The following is a 15,648-nucleotide window of genomic DNA, read 5'->3' as shown; positions in this document are numbered from 1 at the left end:
TCACATCAGCAGTTTACACAACTACATAAAATATTTTTTGCATAAAATGGTCGATGCCGGAAGATCTGTATCATCTGTATCTGCATATCCGATAAATTTACTACATCTGACGACATTTTCTAAAATACAAAATTTTATCATCCGGTTTGAACATGCAATCAAAATTGTTTAAAAGTAAACCTTTTATGCTACAGCCGTTGGTCGAATATAAACAAGTGTAAACTTCATTTGCTTAGAACTGTCCCAACAAAGTTTCCTTAGCTCTGTGTGTTACATCTCCGGAGAAGCATGAGTCAAAATACACGGCACAAAGTCCTAACAACTTGTAGATATACATTTTTATACCTGCTAGGCATCAATATACTTTATTCTGCTTTTTAAAACTGGTGTTCATCAAATAGTGTGCAATAATAAGTTTTAAGAATCAGTACGCACTTTATTTAGTTACCACTGTATACACGTATTTTACCACTAAATATTTCTTAGTCATAGCTATAAAAACATATTTATTTAGTATTTCACAAATTAACGTTTCATAGAAGTTAGGTCGAACGAATTTCAAAATTTCCAAACTTAAATAATTTAAATTTAATTTCATTGCATATTCACTATGAAATTTTTGATAATTATATTTTTAGTGTTTTCATATTGTAAATTATTTTCCTACAATATAAATTAATTGAAAAATAAAGTGTATCTCTTAAATGTTATGTTTCGTAAGTTACATACATACATTTCACTTATATATAGCATATATACCTACTAAATATTTGGGTACATAGCATTTGTGGTAGAAATGAAAATTTTAAAAAGAAAAAGTACATAAAAACGTAGTTTCTAATATTGTAATTTCTTCAACATTTGTTCGTAAATGAGGTACAAATGTCTTCGCTGAAGTTTGAAACGAATTTGCGGATTTATAATTGATACTCTTTTACTATACTTCAATTGTATTACTGTAATAAATAGTAATAAATAAAAAATAATATAAATTAAACTAAAAAGTCTATATTAATAATTTAACGTTAAAATTATATTCACACACCTGTTATGGACAAAATAACAAGACAATGCAGACAGTGCTCAGTAGATATGAAGTCCAAAGCAATTTTAACAATTTCAAATAATTTATAAATAATGCCAACTTAGTGCAAGTGTTTATATAAACTATCAACATATTATCATTTAAAATGTTAATTAATTAGCTTTTAACTTAAATATATGTGAATAAGTAACTACTATACACTTGTGTGTAGCAAGGTACTGATGCTATTACTATAAAATAAAGAATACATATTTTCTAAGGAAATTTGTGGGGCAGTAGCGTATATGTAGACGCGCATGCTTAAATCATCAGCTCCATAAGTATATTTTTGCATTAACTAATTTACAGTTTAATGGAATAATTGCTAAATAAGTGATGAAATAAACAATTACAAAAATGCGCATAAAAATCTAGTCGTTAAGATTTTAAGAAACAAAAAAGAAAAAAATATATATACATATATATATTATAGCCAATTCTAATTTTTGTAAAACGTTAATGTGTTTTTCAGTCCTACGGTGTTCAATTAAATTTAGTTTATACGAAATACTTAAAATCTTAATCATTCTCAAACTATTAACCCTTTTCTGACATTTTACAAACATATCCGTTAAATAAATAAGAAATATTGTTTCTAATACAAACTCAGCAAACGAAAGTATGTTTTGTTACAAAATTTGCAATTATATATTATAAAATATTGCTTAATGTTGTCGCTTTTTCGTTGACGAAAGTCAGTGCTATGATTATTAAACAAATTTTGCAAAACTTTCTTCATTCTTTGTTACATGCCAGTGTGCATGGAAGTGTGACTAACACCGAGTACAACTTAAAATTGGATTGTTTGCATAACTACAACTGAAATTCAACGGATTTCATTAAGAATTTGCGCATTACCCGCAATTTTATGGCTGTAAAAGTAGATACGATTATTTGGTGATAAATTTCTTTTCATATTGCTAATGTATGAGTTTATTTTTTGTTTTAGAAAAACTATTATCATATATGTACATATTTACATTAGGTACATTCAACCTGTCAACAATTCCAGAAAAGTATAAAATATGTTTTTTAATAGCTTAATTTTAATTATTATACCGGAGTACGAAACTATTGCAAACAAGTGTGCTAGAAAAAAATGAACGCTATGATTTCATGTTGTTTTTGGTATTTTCATGTTTTTCACAAATGTATTTATTTATAAGCAAGTGTTCTTTTATTATTAAATGCTTGACTGATTGAGGGCGAGGTATGCAGTTATTCTGGTATTAACTGCCACTACATACTGCAGTTTTAGCAAGTTGCTGTTTAACGAAATAGTAGCATAATCTTAACGGAAAAATTAGTTTTGTAAAATCGCATTTCGTTTTAATAAAATGAAATAAACTGAAAATTTAGAAAATATGTATGCACATATATATATTTTTTTTCTTTCAAAATGTATTTTTAAGTAAATTTTACAGTTTGAAATCTTGCAAAAAGTTCGGTTTATTTGTAATATAATATATTTAAAATTTTGCACTCTCACATTTTCCGACAACCCTAATGTAATGTTTCTATAAAAATAAATATAATATTCAATCGATCGAGATCAATACAACTTATTTGTGCACATTTGTTAACTCCAGAAAGCACTAAAAACAACATAAAAACTGACGCACGCTTACAATCAACCATCACAGTTGTATTAATTTAAAAAAAAAAAATAAACATATTAACTATTTTTTACAACCAAAAAATCGTTTCTACACTGCGCCGAGCCTGTCGAGTCTTTTAAGTTATTTAAATATTTTTTCTATGCTTTAACGTTGGTGAATAATAAATAATAAACTAAAAATAAATTAATGAGTTGTAAGAAAAAGTACAGCAGTGGTATTTTTTGTAGGTCCATACGCGTTTTATATATGCACAAGCATATAGTACAAGGTACATTTCAACAATATAGCCTTCTGCACATACATTCAACTAAAGTGCGTGCGTGCGTATGTATGTATGCGTATGTGTTTGATTTAAGACCTAAACACAACGCCGTTAATAGTTTTAATGCGAGCGTTAGATAAATTTAAACTAGATTTTTGTATAAATGTATAGAAATTAATTATTAATTATTGTAATAGCATTAGAACGCGACTTATTAGCATACAAAATTAAGAGGTCAGATCAATGGATATAACACGACTTGACGGTACTAAAGACAGGCTACGTGCACGTTCGCGTTCCGCCAGATGCGTTTGTTTTGTATTGCTTAAATTTGTATTAGCACTAGTGGCTAACGCATTCAATTCCGGATACCAGTCGGGCGTAATTGTAGGTGTTGCACTATTATTGGCTATTTGGTGTTTAACAACTAGTCCCGCCGCCGCGGCGCTAGTACCGTTTTGTGCATGATTTTCTTGATTTTGATTGCGAAATGAATTACCAGCATTTGGTGTGGTAATTTCATTATTTGTTGGCACCGTTGAGGTCAATGCGTTAGCGGGATAATTTGAAAATATATACACAGATGGTTGTAAGGGTTTTGGTAAGGAAATACCATTATCTGTCGGCGACGCAAATATTGCAGCAGTTGATGGATTTAGTAGCGTATTCACATCGAAAGTGGAAGATATTTTATTCGCATCGCTGATTGCCGGTACTGTTGCAGCAGTAGTTGTTGCTGTTGAGGAACTATTCACAGCTACACTTGTTGTTGCTGCTGTCAAAGACAAGCGTGTATTAGCTATTGCTGTAGCATTTAATGGTAATGGCGGCTTATCTGGTCCTTTAGCCGGTCCATTGGTACGCGTCGATTTTCGTATTGGAAACAAAGAGATTTCTTTGAGACTTAACTTTTTGCCATTACCACTGGTAATTGTTAGTGCACTTTTCGCTGAGGTTTTGGTGGCGATATGACTGCTGGTGAATGTTGCTAACGTTTTACGCGTTATTTCAATGCTTGTACCAGGATCGCTACGTCTTTGTAGCTCATGCGCTTTCTTATCACTACTATTATTACTACTACTACCACTACTACTAATACGGCATTCCTCTTCATCCGATGAGCATAGATCGATTGTGTCCACAATGATTTCGGTAGACGGCGATGATATTTTCCAATTGGAGCGTCGTGTAGCATCGCGTGTTAGTTTTATATTTAATTTTGTATTTGGTAATGAACGTCGTGTTTTCACTTCGTTATCTGTGATTTTCTTTAGCCGTACCGATATGGGACGGCAGCGTCTTATTAGTGATGAGTTCAAGAAGAGAAAACTTTCGGTGCGTCTTCGTTGTGAAAATTGTCGTCGTGGAAAAACATAGACATGCGTACTGTATTCTTGTGGCTTTTTAAATGTACAATGTGTATTGGTGGATGTCTGTTTTTTCTCAAAATATTTTGGTTTCGCCTGGGATTTTGAGAGTAAGGGTGCAAAACAAAAACGCTCCAAACGATCCAGACGCTCTGTTAAATATTCTGGTGTCATGGCAGTTTTTGTAGTACGCAAAAGTAGTTGTCCCGCAGGCGATGACAACGGTATTGTGGCGCAACGTGCTAACGAGTGTACAGCACGATTGCGTCGTGGCATACGCTTGTTTTTATCTATAATCATGAATCCGCTTTTCTCGTCTTTAGTCTCCTTCGACGCACTTGACGGTTCATTCTTACTGGGAACTTTACCATTTTTGCTTTCATCACGACATTGCAGGTTAAAATTGAGTAGAAATCCATTGCGTAGCTCATTGTCCTCTGTATTTCGTTTCGAATCTGTTGACTGTACATTGTTTTCGCTAGGTTCGGGTGTATCACATAAAATGACATCGTCATCGTCGTCATCCACATTACAAGTCTTTTCATGTTCCTATTGTGGGAAGTATTAAAAATATATTTTTAATGTTATATATATAAACTGTCAAAACGAGCATTTGGATATATTAAAACAATTTAAATTAAATATTTTGAGCAATATATTAGTAATTACAACAATAAAAACAATTAAAAATTTTTTTTTAGGAATGATGTTGGTGTAGCAGTCCTTGCCGTTTATTAAGGGTTCCGAAAAAAATGGCTTTTTTGCTTTAGTGGTTCATGTTTTCCATGTTGATATTCAAGCACAACTCCTCTTCTATTACTCATACACGATTCCTAAAATAGTCTGGTTACGTTATAATCTGAAAACCGACTTGTAACCGTTGGTATGAATATTAACCAATTAATACTATTCGAATATTTGAAAAACATTGCGCTAATTCGAATAGTTACTCGGCTGCGAGTATTTGAATAAATGAAAATTGTTTGAAATCCAAGCAGCCTTTGATTTTTGTGTTTTTAATTTTTTAATAAAAAATTAAGATAATTAATGAACTTGTATTATCCTACCCGGATAGTCAGGAATGAAAGGTTAATCAAATAGTCGACGACTTACAAGTGTTCGGATACTGCAAACCGAATATTATTATTTGAATAATGTCCTATCCGGTTAATTCGATTAGTCGAATACCAAGAGCTCTCTTGCAAACTATCAGCATTCCTCAAAATTATTTAATGACTGTTTTTTTGCTGTTACAACAACAATACGAATAATATGTGCTCAATATTTTTTAAGATATCACAATGCAATAATGGCGTTATGTAAGACACTATCTATGATACAATATTCAAATTACCGAAATAGCTTCTTTCGAATACAGTTCAGCATCGCAATTGTCGCATAAGTAAATATCGAATGGTGCTGGTTCGACCATTATTTGTTCGGCCTCCGATCTGCCTTGATTGCCACTTTTCGACTTCTGTCGCATTAAACATTTGCGACTGCGCTGTGGTTGATCGTATGACTAAAAATATTTAAAATTAATATTTTTTCATAAATTAAAAAAAAAAACATATTTATACACTTATAAACTCCTTTCATTTACCATGTTTTCATTTCTGAACGTCACCAACAATTTATTACTGCGCCTTTCAAAGAGTGAAGTTGTCGAATTGTAATTGTTTATAAAGCGTAGACTCGCATGCTCATACGCAGCTAAATCGTTGCAGAAGCGTAGCAGAAATACGCTTCTGTGAAATTGATAGCATATTATGATAATTTCCTTCATTTTTTGCGCCCAATTCTATACAACAAAAATAAAATGTAAATATTAAAAAATGTCGTAATATGGTTACACTACTGCTCTATATTATTTACCCCAATGAATTTCTTCGGTTTTGTAAATGGTATGGTGAATGGAAAATCTTCAGGCCACCATTCCGGTTCACTGCAGTCTGTTTTTTCTTGAAAATTTATGTGACCAAGCGAACAACGTACCATGAATGGTATGAATTTTTCAAGTTGTGACTCTGTTATTTTTTCCAATGATGTTGGATAGCCATTGGCGAACAATAACGGTAAATTCGATATCATATTTTGTTGAACTTCCTCTTGTTCATCCATGTCTTTCTATAAGAAAAAAAAATATAAGATGAACGTTTAATGGTTTTATTATTTATTAAATTTATTAAATTAGAAACATGTTACTTAAATTAATTGAGAAAAAATATTAAGCAGTTATTCCGGCGCAAACAGTAGTTTGGACTTTACCATTTCAAATACACATTTGAGTGAGGTTTAAAAAACAACAAAAATGTTACGCCTAATGGTATGCTATTATAATAAAGTATGGTAAAAATGTATGTATGTGTGTATGTATTGGTAACTGTGTGTTTTTATTTTTCAAACACATTAGAATTAAATAGACAGGGAACCCCCTGCGACGTACGCCATGACACATACTTTGTAATAATACAGATATCTTTTATATCGGTGACAAAATGTTTTTAGATAACGTTGAAAACGTCACAGCATATCTGCTGTGTAATTTCTCTTTTCATAACGATAAACTCAAATTAAGTTCGACTTTTGCAGGCCTTTTATCATATGTGATATATTGATCCCTAAAATATAACACTATATGTATATCTCAAAAACTCTAATAATTGAGTAATCTTATTTAGAGATCACAAAGCGCGCCAAAGTAACTCGACTATGTGTGCAACATATGCTCATCGGGTCGTGTATTGTTCCACGAATGCAGGCCAGTATTTTATTTAACAATAGAGAGCGGTATTTTGAGTCTATCTTATTGAAAGTACTTTTACCTGGAAAATCATGTTTTCTATTTTCAGATTTATTCGAACATGAATTTTCTTATGAACCGTTCCCAGCAGAGTCGCCTACGCAACCGGTACGGATCCGTATTTTTATCCAAATACTGACAAATCGGCAGCATTCTTCAAAATTATTTGACGAATATTTTATATTGCTACAACAACAACATGAACTTTGAGCAGATCATTAACAACTTGAAAGAAATCAAATCAAAGAAATCATCTATAATCATCATAATTTGAGTTTCAAGAATAATATCTAATATTCAGATCGTCGGAAATTATTAAAAATAGGGCGTACAATTCACATACAAAGTGCTACATATTACTGCTAAATTTGTGCTTAAATAACAGCAGCTGTGTGTTCAGAATATTCTACACTTCATCAGTTAAGATAAACAGAAATACTGAAAGTGTCTAGGTAGGTATTTAGATTTAGAATATAAAAGGATAAATATTATTGTGTGTTTAACATAAATATATATAGGGTATAAATTTATCAAAAATACACCTTTTATATAAAACAAAAAATTATTGAGATGACTTATTTGTATAGCATGTTTTCATCTATATACTATGCACATACTATAACACATTTTGAAAAGTATAAAAGAACAATCTTTTTTATGACAAAATTAAACAATATTTTGCGCTTAAATTGTTAGCAGACATTTTCTCTGAAAATTAATTGTTATATACTCCGATGGGATATAGATAGATAGATTATATGTATTAACCTAAGCTGATGGTAGGTAGTTCTTGTTCTAGCAACATAATTCTATAGTGGGAACGCTTTTTAACATTTTAAGCCAATTGTGTACAATTGTTTTTTACATAAATAATTTTTAACATTTGGATTAACAAACTAAAAACCAATTGTTTGTATAGTGGGCATAACGTTTACAAATTCCTTTTCTCTCTTGACCTGAAACGACCTTACACATGGCTATATATACAATGTATTATGTATCTCACAATTGTTTGCATTAAATTTATAGTTTTAATCTTCCCCACTTTAACTTTTCTGACGATTCTCAACTTACGGGATGTTACGTTGTTTTTTATATCCAACAAATTATAAGCGTTTGTGCTTTCCCTGGGCGCCTTATTATGTGCAACGCAACTTCCACTTTCCTCCAACCTGGATCTTTCTACTCCTGAAGCACGTAAAATCCTTCACTCTGACAAAATAAGACCGATTGGCATGCGCAGAGGGTACTGTGAAGGATTCTACTAGATCCACTCCCCTTGAAGCCAACCTCTCAAGCTAAAATCGGAGCTCACAAATATGGCCGCAACAAATGCAAACTATTCCCAACTGCTTTGTACTGTTCCTATTGCTGGGGAAAGTGTTTGCAAATGCAGATAACTTCAAAGCGTCTAGTATTAATTTGCACAAAATATATTACTTTAAGCTCTTGTGGGGCTTATTTTCTTTACTTTTTCACCAGTACATTTTTGTATAACTACAAATTACAAATTCGACAGCCTTTTTTACAGTGCTTTTCAATGTAAAGTGAGCACCCAAAAATTTCTTTGCATTCCAAAAATGAATATTGGAAGACATATGTGATATCAAGAGGTAGTGTTGAAAAAGTGCGCAAATGGTGTTGCCAATTATTTTTTTAATATAGCGCACTATTTGCAGCTTTTCTTGAGTTAACCCCTTATTCATATTGCACTTATATAATAAATAAAGCCTTAAATTAAAATTTTGTTAAACAATAATTTTGATAGATAATTCATTGTTTTATTTAAACTATTTTTTTTATTATTGTGTGTAATTATTGCAATATTTATTATTAGTTGGTATAAAAATCATGAGTAAAAATCGTTTATTTTTTATTTTGTTTATTTTATTATTGAATATTATAGTACAGTGAATAATATGTTTGCAAATACAAATAAAATAATAAAAAAGCGACAAAAAAATTTAAAAGCGGTCCAATGAACTAATGGATTAATGATATTTGTGGCTGTTCCAGTCTATTGGAAATATCGAATTCGATAGTTTGTAATCGATTAATGTAATAGTCGAAACAATCTTTGTTTTTCTTGCATCTGTGGATTTATTGCATTTGTTTCTTGATTAATTGAAAAAGTAAACTTTTTCGTCGCATTTTTAAATTCGTTTTATTTCAATGTTTCGATGGATGGGAATGTAAAGACTTCCACACTATATAATGGGCTCTTGTCTGTGTAAAGATAAAAACGAAAGTGAAGAGGACAATGATACGGGCGTTGGGCGTTCACAACGGCATGCAAGAGGTTCACTCAGAAACTCATACCGTAATCCGGAAGTACTGCAGACAAATGCCACATTAAAAACACTTTCTGATACCGTTGATAAATTAGTACGCGAGACATTAGATGTGATTAGTACAATGATTGACAAGTATGTATTTTTTTACAAAAAAAATATTAATAAAGTAAAATGAATCAAATAATAATAATTTTATATATTTTAGTGAGCCGGAACCACCCAGCTCTATATTAATGCTACATATTATCACAGAGAAACCAGCTGGATGGACTGAACTTGTACGTTCATTAATGCGTGTGGTCCCCGTAGAACATCCCATGGGTCCTAGTGTCATAGCACTACTACTTGACGACAGTCCACTGCCCACAAAAGAATCAGTACTAAAGGTCGGCGAAATGGTTGCACCAAAATATGGTTTAAAAAATAACCTACGCAAAGAACGAAATTTATGTGTTATACTTGGCTGCTTAGCAGAAAAATTAGCAGGGCCTAGCAGTATTGCTTTACTTAACAATTCCATGTTAAAGTACCTGATTAGTAATTTAAATGAAGACATCGAACCGAATGTTAAACTTCTTTCATTAATCGCACTCGAAAAGTTTGCCCAAACGAGTGAGAATAAAGTGACAATACAGGTAAGCTAAATCATTATTTAAAATTACTAGCATTAATCGATTTTTTTTTTTGTTTTCCTAACAGAAAACTTTGCTAGAAATGAAACAAAGTCCGTTCCTAGCACTGGAGGAACATGTGGCATCAACAAATTTTTTATTGCGTCAAATAGGATTTTGCGCTTGTTGGTGTTTAGACAACTATTGTGAGTTTAATTTAATATTTATGTGTTGCTAAATAAGCATAACTAATTTTAAAATACGCAATTTATTAGTTCCAGTAAGTGGTAGACAATATTCATACGAGACAACGAATGTCTCAAATATTAACGCAATGCTTAATACCAAGGATGTAAGTGAATATTTGAAAATATCACCAGATGGTTTAGAAGCGCGTTGTGATGCTTACACATTTGAAAGTGTTCGCTGCACATTCCAGGTAAATTAGTTAATAGAGCTTTCAGTGATAATTAATCTGATTCTAATTTCTATAACAAATTCTTTAGATAACCAAAGGTTGTTGGTATTATGAAGTACTCCTCATAACACCTGGTGTAATGCAAATCGGTTGGGCTACAAAAGAATCGAGTTTTCTAAGCGACGATGGCTACGGTATAGGTGATGACAAATACTCTATTGGATTTGATGGTTGTCGGCGTATAATTTGGCATAATGCCAAGTCTATTCCACACAGTTTGCCAACATGGAAAAGTGGCTCGATTCTTGGTTGTTTACTTGATTTAGACAAACAAGAGGTTATCTTTACTCTCGATGGAGAATCGACTGATCCTTATAGACACATATTCAATAACGTTAAGTAAGTCAGCTATAGAACACTGTAGATCAAATATTATAATAATCATAATTAATATTTTAGGGAAGGATTTTTTGCGGCAGCAAGTTTCATGTCCTTTCAACAATGTAGATTTAATTTTGGACTGGAACCCTTTCGATATCCACCACAAAGAGCATTTCACAATTTCAATGAAAGTGGAACGCTGAGTTCAAGTGACAAGGTAAATAGACTTTATTATTAAATTATGTGTGATAATATTAACTTTCTTAACTCACAGATAATTTTGCCACGCCATATTTATCTGGATATGTTACGAAAAGTAAGTGTACGAGATGACTCCTGTACATTGTGCTTTGACAAAAAGGCTACTATGAGATTGGAGCCTTGCTCGCATAGGTATGTTTTTTTTTTGTTTAATTCGTATATTAATCCCATTAATTGTTTGTAAATTTATATACTAATCTATTCACAGAGGGTTTTGCGTCACGTGTACGGAACAACTTAAGTTTTGCCCCATGTGTCGCTCTGACATACGTACAAAAGTTCAAGAATGCACTGATAGTCCTGTTAATGTGGAAGTTTCTGAAGTCGAAGGTATGCCCACGGAGACATGACAGATATTTTATCTCAAATCATAGTGATGTAAAAATTACACACTCGTAGAGCAGAACGATCTAAAAATTTTGCCTATATCTCTTCAGAGTTTTTTTTTTGTAAATAAGTTTTAAGTAAACGGATTTTATCGTTAGGATAAAATAAAGAAAAAAATACAATAGTCTATTACGTTTAAAGCGTAAACACTAATATTCATTGTGTTTATTTGCAAAATGAAAAATCACATTTTACTCATTAGATTTACGCAGCATAGTCTTTCATAGTATACACTTATATACGTTTTTCGTTATTTCATTACAACTAAGTATTGTTTTTAATTTCTAATATTTAACTACGCCGCGGTGGCTTGTAATATGATTGGTTCCTTTTGTAGTGCCGTAGACAAACTTCCTTCCCATATTTCGGCGGTGTGTGCAAGTACTTCACTTGATGTGGCAGTTTTATGACGCATAAAATAGCCTTGTACTTGTGCCGGACTGGCTTTTCGTCCATCAGCTAATACACATTTGGCGAAATCCTTAGCGAGTTGACGTGGTAGTTTTTCTTGTTTGCCATAGAAACGTAAGAACATTTCCTCCAGCTGATATGCATCACAATGGCCGACATATTCTTTTACATCAACGCGACCGGGTCGTATAAGTGCTGGGTCTAAGCGTTCTAAATAATTTGTTGTCATAAATACAATACGCGCTTCTGTCGATGCTACACCATCGAGACAATTGAGTAAACCACTAAATGTAATGCGATTGAGCCCTTCATATGCAGCTGCTTGCTGTTTGACATCTTCACGTGATGCAAAAGCTGCATCCACATCTTCCAACAATATAATTGATTGCTCCGGTGCGACATTCAACAGATGGTTGAGACGATCATCTGTTAGTCCACGCTCTGACAAATTCAACAAACAGATACCATATTCTAGTTCACCAGCTAGAGCTGTAATAAAACTAGACTTTCCACAACCTGGTGGTCCGTACAGCAAATAGCCGCGACGATATGGTATACCACGATCTATATACCATTGGGAATTGCCTATAAACTCCTTACAGTCAGTGACAATACGCTCTGCAACACCCTTTTCGAGCACGACAGACGATAACGGACGTCTGCGACGCGGATGTCCAAATTGTCGCCATTCGGAACCCATAGCTGTATACATGAGTGTTTTTCCTTCGGTAGCCTCCAAAGCAAGTAAACGTGCCTCTTCGAGTATATCAAAATACAATTGTTTATTGCGCCCAAATGCTGTTAAAGTAACACTCTCCCACGGTACACCCATATGCAAGTCCAATGTTTGCTGCTCTCGTGTACGTTCAACCTGTATCCAAATACCTTGATAACGCATTAAATGCTTTCCAATACTGGGTATGAAGTCATATTTTGTACGTATTTGACCAGTTTCTTTTTGTACAAATGATGTCTCGACGCTAAGATGCTGCGTCTCTCTGGCACCTCTCACAGTAATCCATTGTAGTAACCACTGATAAGATTTATCTCGGCAGGGTACTTCTAATGTAATCATCATATGTCGACGGAATAGAATTATAGCACCTTGCAGGCCCTTTCGCAAAATAGCGGCACCTGCACCTATTCCGAATAGGCCGAAGCCTGCACCGAAATATGGATTTGTTGATAATCCACTCACAATTTCCGAAAACGGCATGTTTTGCCTATCTTACCTAATACGATTGACTCCAGTTGATTTGAGGTACGAATTTGAAAAACATATGTAAATATTTGCTGTTATTGTTGCCAGCAACAGCTGTTGGGCGTACAGAGTGCGTCAAAATTAAAAAAAATTAGATTGTAGTACATATTTATACCACCCTATAACTGCCTTATGATTCATAAAATTGCAAACGTATTATTAATCACAATCAGTGTGAAAGGGAATTCGATTTGACTTGTACGAAAAATAATTTATACTGTAAAATAACAAATATAGAGTTTGCTTAAAGTACTTTAATATACAAGAAATTAGCATAAAATGGCAAATGCTGAAATTGAAACACGTTCAAGTCGTTGGCGAAAGGTGAGTTTACAGCGTTTGCAATGCTAAATAACAGTTGATATACAATGAAGGTTTATACATACATATGTACATAGGTGTTTATTGTTGTATTTTTATCAGTAATGGATATAACGTTAAAAATGCGATTAATTATGTGAAGTATTATCAGTTTTTTTTTTCAATTTATTGCACAAATAACCAAAATACTATTAATATCTGTTTTTACTTAATCCCAATTATATGGCTTCTTTAGGTACGCATCTTGTGGTGATGTTTCGCTTTAATTTTAGTACTGGCATAAGGGCAATTTTGAAGTCATTAGGATGAGCTTACTTTTTGAAGCTGCCGATTTTGGGGAACTATTGAATTTACAATTATAAATACCTTTGCTAGTTGGAAATTTCTTCATGTTTTGGATTTGGTTTAGTTATTGCAACATTGATGTGAAGCAATGTTGAAGTTGAAGGTCTTCTTTTCCTATAATCGGAGTTACTGACAAAAAATGCAGCAGATAATCATATTTTACATAGTATAACGTCAAAATATGCCTCCAAATCTTACATACATATATAAGTATGTACTTATTTTTACATGATTACTATGATTTCAATAATGCGTTAATGCAAAGCAATCTCTCTAAAGTATGAAAAGTGTGTGGTTAGCCACTATATACTACCAAAGCAACATAGTGCTACATAAATTCTACCAATATCGTCCGGAAAGCGTTATATTTAAAAGCAAATAAAATGTTTAATTTGAAATTTAAAATTGAAACTTTATATTTATCGTATGTACTATAAATTTCATTAAATCTGTGTTCATAAAGTCAGCTGACTTGAATAAGTAAAAATTTTTTACATATGTACATATAGGTATTAAACAATTAAATAAGTAACTATTGGCAAACTACGCATTTTCTTAGTGCTAATTAATGGAAAAAGCATTTGTTTGCTTTTATTTATACACACTAATGGAGTAAATATGCTTTAATGTGCTAATTAAAATGTGAATTAATTTAATATTAAATATTTATTTCTTCTAACAGGCCATGGTGGGACCGCTACCAAATGATTTTCTACGTATTAACAGTGGCGTTGATGCGCAAGTGTCTGCAGGCTGCCAGACAGCGGAAGCTGCTTACCAACAGCAAGTGTATCCACAATATGTTGTGAGTAGACACATTATCAAAGTATTTCATTTATTAATATTTTTTTTTTAAATTTAAATAACACATTTTCAAGGCACCAAATTATGTTGGACGTTTAAGTATTACCTGTGCACAAGCAAAACTAGCACGCAATTATGGCCTTACCCGCATGGATCCCTATGTACGTGTACGTGTCGGTCATTATGTCTACGAAACACAAACCGATCCGAATGGTGGTAAACATCCACATTGGAATCGTGTAATACAAAGCCAATTACCTGCAGGTGTTAATTCCATTTTCATTGAAATTTATGATGAATGCAGCTTTAAAATGGACGAATTGATTGCATGGTGTGAAATCAAAATACCACAAACTGTGATGCGGGGCGAAACGCACGAAGAATGGTATCCACTAAGTGGTAAACAAGGTGACGGTCTTGAGGGTGCCATCGATATTGTTTTGAGCTTCTCCAATCAACCCATGCAGCCATATATGTACCAAACTATGGGCGGACCAGCGCAAATGCTAATGGTGCCACCGGGTAGACCAATGCCAATATTTGTAACACCTCAACAACCACCTGTCGCCAATACGGTTATGGCACCAGCACCGCGCCAATTGTCCGAAGAGGAATTCAAACAAGTGAGTAAACCGATTAATATGGTATATGTATGCATGTATATATATGATACTTGAACTAACGCTTTTCTACACACACAGATACACGAAATGTTTCCAAATATTGATAAGGAAGTTGTCAAGTCTGTATTCGAGGCGAATAATGGTAGTAAAGATGCAACAATAAATTCCTTGCTGCAGATGAACGAATAAATAATTGCAGCAATTGTGCAGTTATTTTATACATACATATAAAAAAATATATATATACACATATAAAATATAATCGTCTATATAATATTATTAACAATACTAAATTTTGCTTGTATGCATTAAAACAGCAAATAGATTTTTCAAAATGTGGAGACCACAACAAAAGCATAGATATTTTGTATTTTTTGTTTTTGTTTTGTTTTTGGT

At 32.8% G+C, this 15,648-nt stretch overlaps 4 protein-coding genes across 5 annotated transcripts; 2 read left to right on the top strand and 2 right to left on the bottom strand.

The window, feature by feature from the left end:
- Positions 1-415: 415 nt before the first annotated feature.
- LOC105214705 (uncharacterized) lies at positions 416-8,732 on the bottom strand. Its single transcript, XM_011188275.3, has 5 exons — positions 8,210-8,732; positions 6,208-6,459; positions 5,936-6,133; positions 5,687-5,854; positions 416-4,881 (listed from the first exon to the last, which is right to left on the bottom strand). The coding sequence occupies exons 2-5, from the start codon at positions 6,451-6,453 to the stop codon at positions 3,193-3,195; spliced, it is 2,301 nt and encodes a 766-aa protein (XP_011186577.2). The 5' UTR covers positions 6,454-6,459; positions 8,210-8,732; the 3' UTR covers positions 416-3,192.
- A 462-nt stretch (positions 8,733-9,194) lies between these two features.
- On the top strand, positions 9,195-11,642 carry LOC105214703 (RING finger and SPRY domain-containing protein 1). The gene is made up of 8 exons (XM_011188273.3): positions 9,195-9,561; positions 9,635-10,064; positions 10,129-10,246; positions 10,316-10,479; positions 10,547-10,857; positions 10,918-11,056; positions 11,114-11,232; positions 11,309-11,642. The coding sequence occupies exons 1-8, from the start codon at positions 9,350-9,352 to the stop codon at positions 11,448-11,450; spliced, it is 1,635 nt and encodes a 544-aa protein (XP_011186575.1). The 5' UTR covers positions 9,195-9,349; the 3' UTR covers positions 11,451-11,642.
- On the bottom strand, positions 11,617-13,202 carry LOC105214704 (mitochondrial chaperone BCS1). The gene has a single exon (XM_011188274.3). It carries the CDS (start codon positions 13,112-13,114, stop codon positions 11,783-11,785), a length of 1,332 nt encoding a protein of 443 aa, XP_011186576.1. The 5' UTR covers positions 13,115-13,202; the 3' UTR covers positions 11,617-11,782.
- Positions 13,203-13,303: 101 nt separating this feature from the next.
- Positions 13,304-15,611, top strand: LOC105214700 (toll-interacting protein). Of its 2 annotated transcripts, none has more exons than XM_011188268.3 (4): positions 13,304-13,483; positions 14,508-14,630; positions 14,704-15,252; positions 15,331-15,611. In XM_011188268.3, the coding sequence occupies exons 1-4, from the start codon at positions 13,439-13,441 to the stop codon at positions 15,439-15,441; spliced, it is 828 nt and encodes a 275-aa protein (XP_011186570.1). In that variant the 5' UTR covers positions 13,304-13,438; the 3' UTR covers positions 15,442-15,611. The 2 variants fall into 2 exon arrangements, with proteins under 2 accessions (XP_011186570.1, XP_054083646.1); XM_054227671.1 differs by lacking the exon at positions 13,304-13,483 and adding an exon at positions 13,694-13,715.
- Positions 15,612-15,648: the final 37 nt, after the last annotated feature.

The sequence above is a fragment of the Zeugodacus cucurbitae genome, chromosome 3, assembly GCF_028554725.1.
Source record: "Zeugodacus cucurbitae isolate PBARC_wt_2022May chromosome 3, idZeuCucr1.2, whole genome shotgun sequence".
In the NCBI taxonomy this organism is placed as follows: Eukaryota; Metazoa; Arthropoda; class Insecta; order Diptera; family Tephritidae; genus Zeugodacus; species Zeugodacus cucurbitae.
This window is presented reverse-complemented; position numbering and strand designations above follow the sequence as displayed.

Excerpts from the sequence above, each read along its gene's own strand:
- LOC105214705 (XM_011188275.3), bottom strand. The coding sequence starts at position 6,453 with ATGGATGAACAAGAGGAAGTTCAACAAAATATGATATCGAATTTACCG. Across the intron at positions 6,134-6,207 it reads AACCGAAGAAATTCATTGGG|AATTGGGCGCAAAAAATGAA; the intron begins GTAAATAATATA and ends TTTGTTGTATAG. Across the intron at positions 5,855-5,935 it reads CGTTCAGAAATGAAAACATG|TCATACGATCAACCACAGCG; the intron begins GTAAATGAAAGG and ends AAATATTTTTAG.
- LOC105214703 (XM_011188273.3), top strand. The coding sequence starts at position 9,350 with ATGGGCTCTTGTCTGTGTAAAGATAAAAACGAAAGTGAAGAGGACAAT. Across the intron at positions 10,247-10,315 it reads TTGGTGTTTAGACAACTATT|TTCCAGTAAGTGGTAGACAA; the intron begins GTGAGTTTAATT and ends GCAATTTATTAG. Across the intron at positions 10,480-10,546 it reads GTGTTCGCTGCACATTCCAG|ATAACCAAAGGTTGTTGGTA; the intron begins GTAAATTAGTTA and ends CAAATTCTTTAG.
- LOC105214704 (XM_011188274.3), bottom strand. The coding sequence starts at position 13,114 with ATGCCGTTTTCGGAAATTGTGAGTGGATTATCAACAAATCCATATTTC.
- LOC105214700 (XM_011188268.3), top strand. The coding sequence starts at position 13,439 with ATGGCAAATGCTGAAATTGAAACACGTTCAAGTCGTTGGCGAAAG. Across the intron at positions 13,484-14,507 it reads GTTCAAGTCGTTGGCGAAAG|GCCATGGTGGGACCGCTACC; the intron begins GTGAGTTTACAG and ends TTCTTCTAACAG. Across the intron at positions 15,253-15,330 it reads CCGAAGAGGAATTCAAACAA|ATACACGAAATGTTTCCAAA; the intron begins GTGAGTAAACCG and ends CTACACACACAG.